General features: G+C 40.8%; 1 protein-coding gene across 4 annotated transcripts in view; it reads left to right on the top strand.

The window, feature by feature from the left end:
- Window positions 1-13,057, top strand: part of LOC110977612 (EEF1A lysine methyltransferase 1-like) — an 85,948-nt gene that overhangs the window by 18,737 nt on the left and 54,154 nt on the right. Inside the window, exon 1 of one of the 4 annotated variants that reach the window (XM_022231898.2) lies at window positions 4,240-4,352. The exons of the other annotated variants lie outside the window; for them this stretch is intronic. Coding sequence (XP_022087590.1) covers window positions 4,317-4,352 — 36 coding nt within the window. The 5' untranslated portion in view covers window positions 4,240-4,316. Of the gene's footprint in view, window positions 1-4,239; window positions 4,353-13,057 lie in introns of those variants that run through there. 4 annotated transcript variants of the gene reach the window in all.

The raw sequence follows: 13,057 nt of genomic DNA, 5'->3' as shown, positions 1-13,057 counted from the left end.
AAAATTGATGTCCTTATGACGTTGGTAGATGAAAACCTAAAAATATGGTTTCCTTACAGCTTTCCCATACGACTACCAAAATCAGTTTTTGTATTCAGTGATAAACAGTGTACATTTATGCAGTTAGAAAATGACCCACTTCTACCGAAACAGAGCATATAAATACCGAACAAACTATAAACCCACACTGCCTAATTATTCATAATCTGTAGTCAAATCAAAACATTAATTTCAAACTGTTGTGGGGCTTTGTGTCTTACATGTACATTAAGCACCACTTGTACTCCATTCTAGACAGTCACTGTACAATAATACAAACCTTCTTTTCTAAGGTAACACAAGCAAGAAATGTAGAGTAAGTGTTTCCATGAAAATAAGTATGAAAGAATTGTTTACTGCCATGTAAACAAATGTAAAGGTTAAAACTATTTTGTCTTAAACCAGGGAAGACTCACATGTGTATGTATGTATTTAGCAAACCTTTAAAATTTCCCTGGGATACCAAAATCTAACAGAACATTACAAAATCATCAAACCGCTTAGGTAATTTTCTTTCCCTAGCTGGTCTACTCTCAACCTGTGTATGCATGTTTTCTGTCTTCTCTGTTAGCTGTTGCCATTCTTACTTTCTGTGCCTGGTGTACTACTGTAAGTGGTCTGTGGTATTTTGAACATGTGTGCTATTTCTTTGGTACTGAGAACCAGTTGGAGATTCAATGACAATGTTGTTCCCCTTTTTCTCCACAACTTTGTGTGGCTCAGGGGAGAAGGGAGTACTTAGTTTGTCTTGTTTGGGTTGTCTGACTAGGACTTCATCTCCTTCTCCTAGGTCTCTTTCTTTTGCTCCTCTCTTTTTGTCAATGTACATGTATCTCTTATTCCTCTCTTTTCTCAAAGCATGTATCTCTTCATCTTGCCTAGTTCAGGGAGTCTGGTTTGGACTTTACGCTTAAACATCATCTCTGCTGGGGTTACACCAGCCATGTTATATTGTCTTGCCCTGAAGGCAAATAAGTACTTCCGTACTTCATTTTCCCAGTCTTTCTTCTCTGCATATGTGATGCGAATTTTTTTTCATCAGAGATCTGTTTTGCTGTTCAACTTCCCCATTTGCGGCACGGTGTAAGGGGGTGACTCTTCTGTGCTTGATCCTTAACTTATCGGAAGTAAACTGGGGTCCATTATCGGACGTTAAGGTTAGCGGTAAACTGTGCTGAACAAACACATTTTCCAGTGACTCAATGATCCTATCACTTGTAGTAACCTTCATGAAATCAACCTCATAATATCAACTGTAATAGTTAACTATCACTAGCACATAATGGTCCAAGCAGATCAATATACATGTAGATGTCCCGCCATGGCCCATTGGCACTGGAGTTGAACTTATCAGTTCAGGAGTAGGCATTGCTCCTGTGATCTGGCAGGCGTGACACTATGAATTTCGGTCAGTTTTGTGGAGTATAATCCCCAAGGCCAGATGAGTTCCTTTGTGCGTGGCGATCGTACCGCATTAATAGGCTGCCCCGCCCTAATCCCTAATGGTTTACTAATTAATCGCCACTGATTGATACAAGTGAGTTCTTTGCACCTGGACTCAACACTTTGTTGGCCTATCCTGTACCTTAATGTATCAGTTTTCAGGCGTCATGCAGCCATATGTATTTCAGGATAGAGACAGTTTATTTAACGCATGGCAAATCCCTGCCGAACAATCGAGCCCTTCACGAACCGGCAGATGAAATGTAACATGCACGCTTATGTATAAATGCACCCGATCTTCCGCGTATTATAAGTATTTTTGCTACAAGCTCTTACGTCAGCCAAGGCACCGCTAAGCGCAGAACCGAACCTAAAAATCATCTAACATGGCACTTTCGAACTGATCCGACCCACACTATTATTAGGTTTGAATGTTCAGCTTTGATATGACATGGCATGGATAGCAAACGAAATGCATGTAATTGCAAGAAACCTTGAGAAAAACGAAACAGACAACGGAAACAGGATAACAAGTTATACCTGCGCTAGCTCAGGACTGCAAGGTGTACTTGCACACATGCAAGAACATGTACATGTATTACCGGTACGTACATGAACATGTACATGTACTGTAAACTTAGATGATGATAACACATAATGGTGAGAATTTAAAATCAACTACTCCAGACACGGGTATCGTTTTTATTCAATCAGTTCATTGCTTTATATGTGTAAAAAAACAATGAATGTATCGTGTAAAGTTACAATGTACATGTACATGTAGGTATGACATTTCTGCCACCTTAACAATACTAAATTCTCGCTGCTTTTGTGCTTATGTACATTGTATATTCAGAAAAACATTATGCATGCAAATTTCCAAGATACATGTATATGAATGTTCCATACTTGGCCAATGAAGTTAGAAATGGACGCTCAAATGCTTATCGCAGTCTGACTCGCGCTCAATCGAAGACAACTCAAGGGAAAAATATATTTTGGGCCATTCGCGTACAGGTACGGCCGCAATTTGCATGTAACGTCTGTTTCATTGTTGCTATTGGCTGAGACGATAATGAAAAGGATGTCCTAAGCTTGGGGATGAGGGATGGAGAGTTTTGTAACTGAGGATCCGGCGTAGACTGTAGATTAAAAGTGCAGTGTAAGGTTTAATTTGAAGAAGGTGATAAAGAGTAATTCCTCGACCAAAAATACTGACGGCTGTCCAAAACAAGCCAGCCCAGGTGATCGCCACCCGCCGCAATATCGTTTCATGTCTGCATCTGCCCCTGTGCATCTCTACCGACCCAGCCTGTGCACGTGCAAAAAGTTTGCCTTCGATATCACGTCATGCAGCAGTCAACTGTGTACACGCATGACATGACCTGCCCAGCGATTCAGCGCATTGGCGGGTGGGGAGCTGCAGCCATTCCATGCAGGCGGCCCATCAGCCATGACCCTGTCCGCTGGAGAAAATTATGGAACGAGGAAGTTCGTCCTTAAAACTGGAATGAATTATTCCAGATTCTCCTGCTTATTTGGTATGGTTTGGATTGCCAGATTCTTGACAATTTGTTGGGGCTTATAGGCCGGCAGTATGAAACTGCCTTGGGGAGTTTTCATTGGTAAAAGCTTCTGCGCTCTTGACGAATGGTTAACATCGGACTAAGCGCTGCCATCTTGAAGTTTAGCGCTAGTGCGATTGATTTTGTGCACGCAGTCACTTACGATCAATTGTCACGAAGGACTAATGAATGGTAACTTTACTTGTACCAATAAAGCTTCAGTTGTTTATTATAACTAAACTACTCCAGACACATGTATCATTTTTATTCAAACAATTCATTGCTTTATTTGTCAAAAAGCAGTGAATTTATTGTGTAAACGGGTGCGGAAATACCTCCACATGCCAATACATTGAAGCCAATTCCAACTTGTGGAACGTTAAAGGAAGATGATTGACGTTTCCCCCCAAACCGCACCTTTATGAGATTACCAAACGGGACCCTGCGGTTTGTAGCACACCATCTGTCCACCGTTAAAACGTGTTTAAAGTGGGGGACTATTTGTTTGGATTGTCGATGGACCAGGAGAGGATTAAGGCTTGAATAACAAAGGGTGGTGGGTATGGTTGAAACACGGTTAAAATGGGGTGACTATTTTGGCTTGATCTACAGTACATTTATGTGGTTAAAACGGGGGTTAAAATGAGAGTGGGAATACATTTTAACCGAGAAACGACATTTAACCGTATTTTAACTGATCCAAATTTCATAGTGTGACATCTCCGCACATACATGTAGTTCTCAACATCTTTTTCCATGTGCGCCCACCAAACCTTGGTCTGCAGCCTCTGTTTGGTTCCCACCACTCCAAGATGTCCGTGCTGAGCTAACCGGACACACTGGAGTCTCGGCTCCTTGAAATTACAATTCTTGTTCCTCACAAGATGAGAAAGCCGATACATGGAAGTTCATTCCTTATAGGGAGGAAGTCTTTGACATCTGGTCGCCATGAGTCCTCCATGAGCCATTTCCGAACTGCACTTAATTCATTATCCGCTCTTGAAGCTTCTTCTACTTCTCTGGTTGTCAGGGCATTGGGCGTTGCTTTGACTGCTACCCAGCGAACATTGTGTTCTGTTTCATACTGCAGCATTCCTTGTTCTCCATTCTGAGTCGTCATGTTGAGCCTTGACAGAACATCTGCAATATTGTGTCTTCCAGGTACATGTAAGTATTAACTTTGAAGGAGTACGACATAAACTTCATCACCCATCTTTCTACTCGAGCATTAGGGCGGGATCTTGGCCCATATAAGACTTTGAGGGGCTTATGATCTGTCACCAACACAAAATCTACTCCATACAGGTAAGTGTGGAACTTGGTAAAGGCCCATACAACTGCTAGAGCCTCCTTCTCAGTTGTTAAATATCTCTTTTTAACATCAGTCAATGTTTTACCGGCATAGGATATGATTCTGATTTGGACATCTTATTCATAAGTTGAGTATTGTTTGCGTCGAGGCAAAAGTATCCCAGAGTATTTTTGTGTGTCAAGGCTTCCTTCAATTTGTTGAAGCTGTCCTGCTCTGCTCATTTCACATTCCTCCTTAGCAACCTCTGCAATGGCTTCTGCTACAGTAGCAAGGTTGGGGATGTAATGGGCTGAGAAATTCACCAGCCCGAGAAAACTACTGTCTTCAGCAGCATTGGTTGGTCTCCTGGCATTGCGCAGTGCCTCTTTACGGTCCTCTGTCGGCTGTTTGCCATTTCTGGACAGGGTGTGATAAATGTGATCTTGTGAACACCAAAATCGCACTTATCTTTGTTCAAGGTCAGGTTTCTATCCCTCAATTTTCTCATGACACAGTCAAGCTTCTTGTCTTGCTTTTCCTGTGTCGTACCATAAACTACTACATGTATGTCATCTGATATGTTGGCTACACTTCACCCATACCAATCACTTGGCTAATGACATTTTGATACACTTCTGGGTTGCATTAATCCCGAACATATTAGCCGCTTGTATCTGTACAATCCCTTAAGGCTTACAAATGTTGTGATGTTCCTACATGTACATGTAGATTGTTCATCTACATGTAGCTCAATTTGTTGGAAACCGTATTTCAAGTCAAGTTTATTAAACGCAACGCTACCATTCATCTTATACAACACTTCGTCTACAGTTGGGATTGGGTGTCTTTCCCACTTAATGGCTTGATTACATGTAGCTTGCCTCATATTTACACAAAGATGAATGTCACCCTTGGCTTACAATAACTAGGCTCACCCAGTAGCTACAGGCTCATTAACATGCTCAATAATGTCAACAGCTTCTAACTCATCTAACTTATCATTCCCTTTGCCTGCAGACTATATGGAATTCTGTACATGTTCTGAGCTACCGGGGTGACATCAGGGTCTACAGTTGAGGCCAGAGTAAAGGTTCACGCGATGACACGATATATTGATCACACACACGTTAGGCGCAATACACGTTCCTGATATATCATGCAGGGTGTCCTCAATACACGCACTAAGAAAGGGTTGGCCCGACAATGGAAACGTGTATTGGGTAAACTGCACAGGCTATGCCTTAAGTGGTGTCACTGACCTGTGAACGTGGAGCAGGGAAATGCTGCACGCTCGCACACAGGCACTGCATTCCGTTCACCATATGCATGTTGGCATGTCTTTGAAAACGTGGCATATGTGTTAAACCCCTTTTAAATTGAAGAGCCCAATGTTTAAAAATCCGATCACAATGCACAACGAACTATACTGAGTTGTCCAACGTGCAATAATGACCGTAAAATAATGCTCATGATATCGATCGGTGCACCCTTGGTGTAGATATTAATGTCACCAACAAGCAGTCTGTTCACGAAGAGTGCTGGCTTGATTTGATTCGGCACAACTGATTCAGGAAATCTCATGAAATGGGACAATGATCCACCTTTAGTGAAAAAGATGTCTCTTGCCGCTCCGAAATGGAGATTTCCATCTGCTATCCTAAGTTTCCAAAGTACAAAAAAGTTTATTTCGCTACGTTGGAATAAGTTTGTCGACATTTATATTGGAAATTATGCAGTACCGTCTTTAAATCTGGATACAGCGTAGACCCGTAAATAGGGCCTAACAAATACTCCTCTGTCTTACCAGTATACGACGGAGGAGTATTCGTTGGGCCCTGTCCAGACGCAACGTAAAAACAATAAGTACCATGAAGAAACTGAAGAAAGATTTCGTAGTTTTGGATTGCAAAACCGATTCAGTCCGACTGCGGACGGACAATCCACAACTTAATTGCCCACATTGTGTGACGGAGATCGTTTGGTTTTCTTCAAAATAAGAGCTTTTAATTTGATATACACGTAAACAGGATTGTCAAAAATGTAGCTGCCATTTTCTCAATCTGTTTATAATTATCTGGATCAGCAAGTTCGGACAAAAAATCAAGCTAGATAGTGAGAAATCGTACGTATCAGTCAGAACCACCCGACAAAATCAGATTTTCTGGCAATGCATTTAATTTTGGTCGTGTAACAAAATTTTCTTGACTCTGAAACAAAACTCAATTGCGCGTATGTTTTGAAAATTTCACAAATAAGATGTACGATGGCTTAACTGAACACGGACCTTCATCTCAACCCGTCTCTCAAGAACAAGCAACGTGAAACAGGCACGGACAGACTACGACCGTACCACCGATTGACCAATCACGTACCCGCATAGCACTGACGTCACATAAAATTGATTATGCATGTGTAGTTGGGTAGGTGATCTGTATTGTGAACATTGACAAGGCCAAAAGTCTTTAGGATAAATTAAAGTGCCGTTTTTAATTAATAGCCATTTGATTCAATCAGTCATTTTGTCGCATGGAGAGCCAGCTTTGCCTTAATTACGAGTTTCATACAGTTCCCTCTGAATAAAAGCTAATCCACGCCGCGTCTGGGCTTTTCACTGTTACTACATGTATATTCGCTTCCTGAAATAAAAAAAATGAAAAAGGAATAAATTATTACAAGAAAAATCCTGCTTGTCAAAAATCAGCTTCTGATGGCCAAATACACGTCCCTTCAACTTTAGTGTTGTAAATTTGTTTTTAAGAGCCCAAGGACAGTGGCCAGGAAAAAGCCTCAGTCCAAATTTACCGGGGCACCCTCACCAAAAGCTAATACATCACATTTCCGATTGAAAAATGCTGGATTTTCACTGTATGTTGCAACGGGCGTAGTCTAGACCTAGCATAAAAATGGAAGAAGAGGATTTTCCATAATGGAGTCTTGACATAATCACCTATCTGAAAGAATTTCCACAGAATATAGTCTGCAAATAAACGCATGATGCCGTTATTATTGGTACCTGGTACCGAGACTAAAGATAGTGTGTATACTAGATGGCTAATCATACGCAGTGAGACCAACTGGCATTCAACTTGTTTAAGTCCTTGCGTTTTGTTTTGTCAATTATCTGAAATAAAACATTCACGACTTATTTATTTCAGAAGAAAACGTAGATATAATAATTAATTTAATTTTAGTCTTAATTGTGACATCTACACAACTGCATATTTACGAATTTATATGTACATGGTCCTCAAATCATAAATGTGGGAAATCAGGTTAACTAGAGCAAGTTTTATCTGTTGCAAATCATCATGGCGGCATGTGGTAAACAATTTTTTGCTGTGCGGCGGTGATGCCTCAGATGTAGTTTATTTGCAATACTTTATTGGGCGTACTCGGGCTGATTTTAGGACATAGTAGCTACATCAAGCTGTATTCTTTCTACAAAGCCTTTGCAAGGTGACATGTGGCTCTGGAATACAACTTTAATGAGTGATCGTCCGCGTGACGCCCAGGTGAATTGTCAACTTTGGTGCATGCGCTGCCATAAATGTAAATGTATTTTCAGTCATGGTCACGGTGTGAAAAATACTGCTTTTAATTTGATAACAGATTTGGACTATTTTCAGCATGATTTTTCAGTAACAAACTTTTTTATCACTTCCATGCATTTTAATTCAGAATATTTTGAACTTTCGCCTAGGCCTAAGTGTAAAATAAAGAAACTTGGGCAATAGTTCTGATGGTAAGTTGATGAATTTTGTGTGTGTGTGCATGTATCGAGCTCATTTTTGAAATCAGTTTAATTAGCATGTGCATTATTCTTTACAAATCCTTTCATTTTTTTCCATTTAGGTGACAAATTGGCTAATGAGGAAAACCAGCCTTGATGATTGCTGAGGAGCAGGGCAGTTCATAGACAAAAACAATACAGGATCAAAGTCAAGAAACACTTAAAATGGACTTTTCTGTAATTTCTGATTTTTTTCCGTTATGGAAAAGAGAACAAAAGTGTTGTGTGGCATTACTTTTACTTGAGTAAGGTTATTGACACAAGTTTAATGATAGATGAAATGTAGTGGGATTGATGTCTAATAAAGAAAAAAATCGGGGATCGCGGGAAAGGGGCGGATGTGGGCGGTGATGCTAAGAATTTATTTTGATAGCTAGAAACACTATTTTCAGACCATGTTGCACTTACGTTTAGTCATGTGGATGTATTCAGTGAGTTTCAGCCTACGTGTATTTCCTTTTCTTTCAGAAAGGGGTTCATTGTTATACGGCCATCAGATTTTTTTTATCTTATTATAAATTTCTTTGGCTAGTTTGTGTCATTGACTTGGTTGTACTTTTTACAAAAGTACTTATTCGACAAAGTTTTATAAAGCATTGAAGGTATGTTCAAGATTTTGTAGTGACAAAAGCTTTTGAAAATAGTTGTAGCTCTTAAATTATTCTTTAAAACCGAACAAGCACTTTTGCCAAATAAAAGCCAAAGCTGGGGTAGCATCTTCATCCAGTTCTCCAGTATTTATATTGAACATCGATGTCACAGGAAGAGTTTGAGGGTTTGTAATCCTAAATGAAAAAAAAGTAAGTCAGAGATAGGACAGCATATATATTATTGCCACATCTTTTAGAACCGCATCTTAGAAAGGTACAGTTAACCTTTAGCCTAAATTACTGATTTCAAGCATACAAAAATCGGTTGAGCACTAACAGTTCTTTGTTAAAAATGCTGCAGCTTGTATTTACCACAGTAAATGCTAAGCTTAACTCTAAACTTCCAGGGTGATTCCCGAAAGAACACTTGTCCATTCTTGCAAATTCCAGCGGTTGACCGTGTCAAGTGGAATAAACAAGAAGGAGAACCCCAAATGTGATAGACTCTTGATCATCAGGTGAAACTTTGTGCTTGTTTCAACGAGACAGGTTTTGAGTTAATAGAACTATTAAGGCCAAAATGTTATTTGGGATATTTGTCGCCCTTGATAAATACAGGTACATGAATTCTGATATCTTTTCATCACTAGAAATTTCAAAAGTGAATCAATGAATGTGTGAACCTGGTGTCTGTTGTTAATTCTTTCAATACCCAGAACATGGAAGTTCCTCAAGTCATTTACACCGTACTAGCAGGGGCTCAATACCACAAACTAAACCATGTTATGCACTTGTACTACTCTATCTTTTGAGCATTTGCGGTTCTGAAAAGAGCCGGATGGTACTTGGTGTTTCAGCCAGTATGTTCTGTCCATCCTTGGAAGACTGCAGAGGTTCCAACGGTAAAGCTGTTTATACATATATTTTTATTTTTAAAACTGTTGATACATATCTGGTGGTGTTGAGATGTGGAGAGGATGCTAACTCAGGTTCCAACCGAGGGCCTTCAAGAAGAACATGGGATGCTAGCAGATCTTCAGTGAGGTGTGTCGGTCTGGAGGGGAGTGTGAGGGAAGGTTGCCAAGGGGTATAGGAGACTCATAGGCTAGGAACATGTCCTAGAGTGTAGGAGACCCATTGGATTGGGATGTGAAGATGGGATGCCAGATGTTACTGATATTGAAACCAATATCTTGCAGTACTTTGTCGTGTTTGAAGATTTGGTGGCTTAATTCTCTGATGCAGCGATGGTACCAATGTTCAGTGCTGGTGATGAGTTTAGCTTGGCTCCTTTCGATCTGGTGGTCTTGGATGTGAGAGTGCTTTGTGATGGCAGACTTGTTGACTTCTCCTTTCTTGCCATGGGCTCTGTGTTCATTGAGTCTGGTAAGGAGGTCCCTGTCTGTCTTGCCAACGTACACTTTACTGCATTGGCAGAGTACATGTATCTTGTACAATCCGTGCTTGTGCTGTGGATTAGGCAGGTCCTTGCGGGAGGTCAGCAGGTTCCGTGTCTTCGTGGGTGCTTTATTGTACACTCAAATACCATGCTTGTGGAGGATGTGCTGGATGTGATAGGAAGTAGTGCATAAGTAGGGAAGGTTGATAGAACTATTGGCTCTAACTACAGTGTAGTTGGCTTTGGGTGTACATGTAGGGGATCCTTCAGCCAAGGGTGGATCTTGGGTCTTGTGTCTTAACTTGGCTTGGCTTGTGTCTATTCCAGTGCAGCACTGCTGTCATGTGATGGTATTCTTGAGTGAAATGTTCCCTGTGCAGACATACAGTACGGCCCGAAATTAAGAGACATCCACGCGAGGGATCCACGCGTGGAGAGGGAATCCCACGCGTGTGTCAGTTAAGTTTCGGCGACTTAAAAAAAAATCCCACGCGAGGCGTTGATACTTTCCACGCGTGGGAAGGAAATAGTCGTCCGCACAAAAAAAGTAGTTCTTGGCACATTTCCACCCGTGGCTCCACGCGGGCTGTCCACATTCCTCTATGTGGTTCACGCAAGTCCTCCCTTGTGTACCAACAGTTTTGAAATACCTTAAACTAAAAATGCAAACAACACACCGAGAAATGCGGCAACCTCAAACCATGGAGGTGTGATTCTACCTCCATGCTCAAACAAAAACGGCGGCAACCTCAATCAAAAAAGGTTATCCTAAGTCTGGAATTTTTATGGCAAAGCCTGGAGAAGGCACGTACATGTAAAATAGCTGTCCAAACGGTTTTTTTTTACTTCAAAGACGAAGACCTGTTTAAGTTTTGCCGCATTCGATGAACTTGAGTCTCCAGCAGTTTTACGTGAATACGATTGGAATTTACAGAGTTTGATTGGTTTGTATGACGGTGTCGAGGTACCAAAAATCGGATTGTGCCATCAGGGTCACAGTACCCATAAATGTACACATGTAACAGTGCAACGAACACCGTTGAAATCGCCGCAGTTGTACCTAGGCACATGTAGTAACAATCCGAGAAAAAAACTGTTTGGAAGTCAAAGGCTCCTGATGGGAGAAAAATCTAGGCGCCATGCAGCAATTTTACGAAGGTTTGGTAATCACCTGCGCTGAATATTCATGAACGCACGTGCACACCATGTAGTATAAATACAGTGTTTACATCGTCCATGCTGTTGCCCGGCACATGCAGCCACAAAATGAGCATGTACATGATCACCGATGAGGTCAATCCACAAAATCAGTCTTCACGTTGCAGCAAAAAATGAAGCCCTAGCCGTGGTTTATAAAACGGCCCTGGTGTCCGTATACAGTACATCAACATCGTATGTTTTGATCGGGAACCAACCAACACGTGCGTGTGATCGCAAAACGTGTACTGTACAGCGCACACGCGTAAGCTTCAAATTTACGATGCGACTTGCGCTGCTATTTCTACCTTTCCAGAACGAATTTTGAGTGCATTATTATTTTTTATTTTTAAGCATACTCAAAATGGTGCAAGTACATTTTGTATGTAGTTTGTAAGCTATTTTAAGTCGCAAATGGCAACTGTATGGTGAAAATATGATAGCAATCGCAAAAATTTGGTGGCATTTGCGACTGATTTAGGCACTATTTAAAGCTGCTTAAGCACCCGATCTGAGAAAACAGATGAACGGGAATTTGAGGCATCTTGTATTCACTGGGAAGGTACCGAATCAGAGAACTGGGTTACTGCGCGGCGACAACGTTCATTCGATCAACAACGAGTTGCCGCCGTGAAAATGCCGTATTTAAGTCAGTCGTGATTCGAAAAGCTCGCGTTTCAACTTTGGGTTGTATACGTATCATAAGGCAAGATCAATCGATCGATAAATCCGTAGCATATGACACTAGGGAGACAATGGCTCCTTTAAGAGTCATCCCAGAAAACTCACATTGTGAATACAGCGTGTAGTTTTTCTGGAAACTTAACCACAGCGGTACATTTTTGTATTAATATTCATCAGCGCTGTCATTTATGATATATTGTTAGTTATTTTGAGTCCAGGCGTCTTTTAAGAAAAAATGAACAAACAAGGTTCATTGAAGGTCGGATCATTAATATTTTTCTTTGAAATCAATGCACTCTTTTGGGGAGACAGAATGTGGAGTTTTTGCAATGGTCGGGTAACACAGATTTGAATGAAAAAACTGTAACCTGAATACCTAAACATTGGAAAGTGTAGTGAGGATGGGATATCAGATATCGTTAATGAAGAAACAATGACGTGCATCTTTCCCATTGGATTGCACCATCGTTTGGGGCGGGAATCGCTAGGCAGAACGCCAGTAGTTTGTTTTTGTGTGTGTGTGATCTCCTAGACCTGGAGAGGATCGTCGGATAAAAATTTAGTTTAAATAAGCCTTTGCATCTTAAAGTTTAAAGGGTTACAGAAATTCAAAACATTTAATTCACACGATACTGTGTGATACAGTTGAAATACTTCGCGCGAACTGAATGTTTTCAACTTCTGTATTCCCTTTAAATATCCACGCAAGGGAAACGCGAGGAGTGGTCACTTTGGGAGGAATGCGTAATAAAACGTAAATGCCCACGCGAGGAAACCGCGAGGAGTTACACGTACACAGCAGCAATTCCGACACATGCAGTACGTGTACTTTACAGGCCTATTACAGGTTAAACAAAGCTGACCTCTTCGGACACGCATTAGAAAACGCCCTGTTTACAAAGAGAATTCTTGGGTAAGGGGATAAGTCTTAAATTACCACATCAAACACACTGTTTAAATTAAAACATCAAACACGCTATTTTTCAAATTCAAGTTGTTTTTGTTTCAACAATCACAATTACAAAAATTCATAACCATATAATTTAAACAAATACATGT

This window comes from Acanthaster planci, linkage group LG15 (genome assembly GCF_054643075.1).
Source record: "Acanthaster planci isolate LZ-2023a linkage group LG15, COTS_SCS, whole genome shotgun sequence".
Lineage (NCBI taxonomy): Eukaryota > Metazoa > Echinodermata > Asteroidea > Valvatida > Acanthasteridae > Acanthaster > Acanthaster planci.
This window is presented reverse-complemented; position numbering and strand designations above follow the sequence as displayed.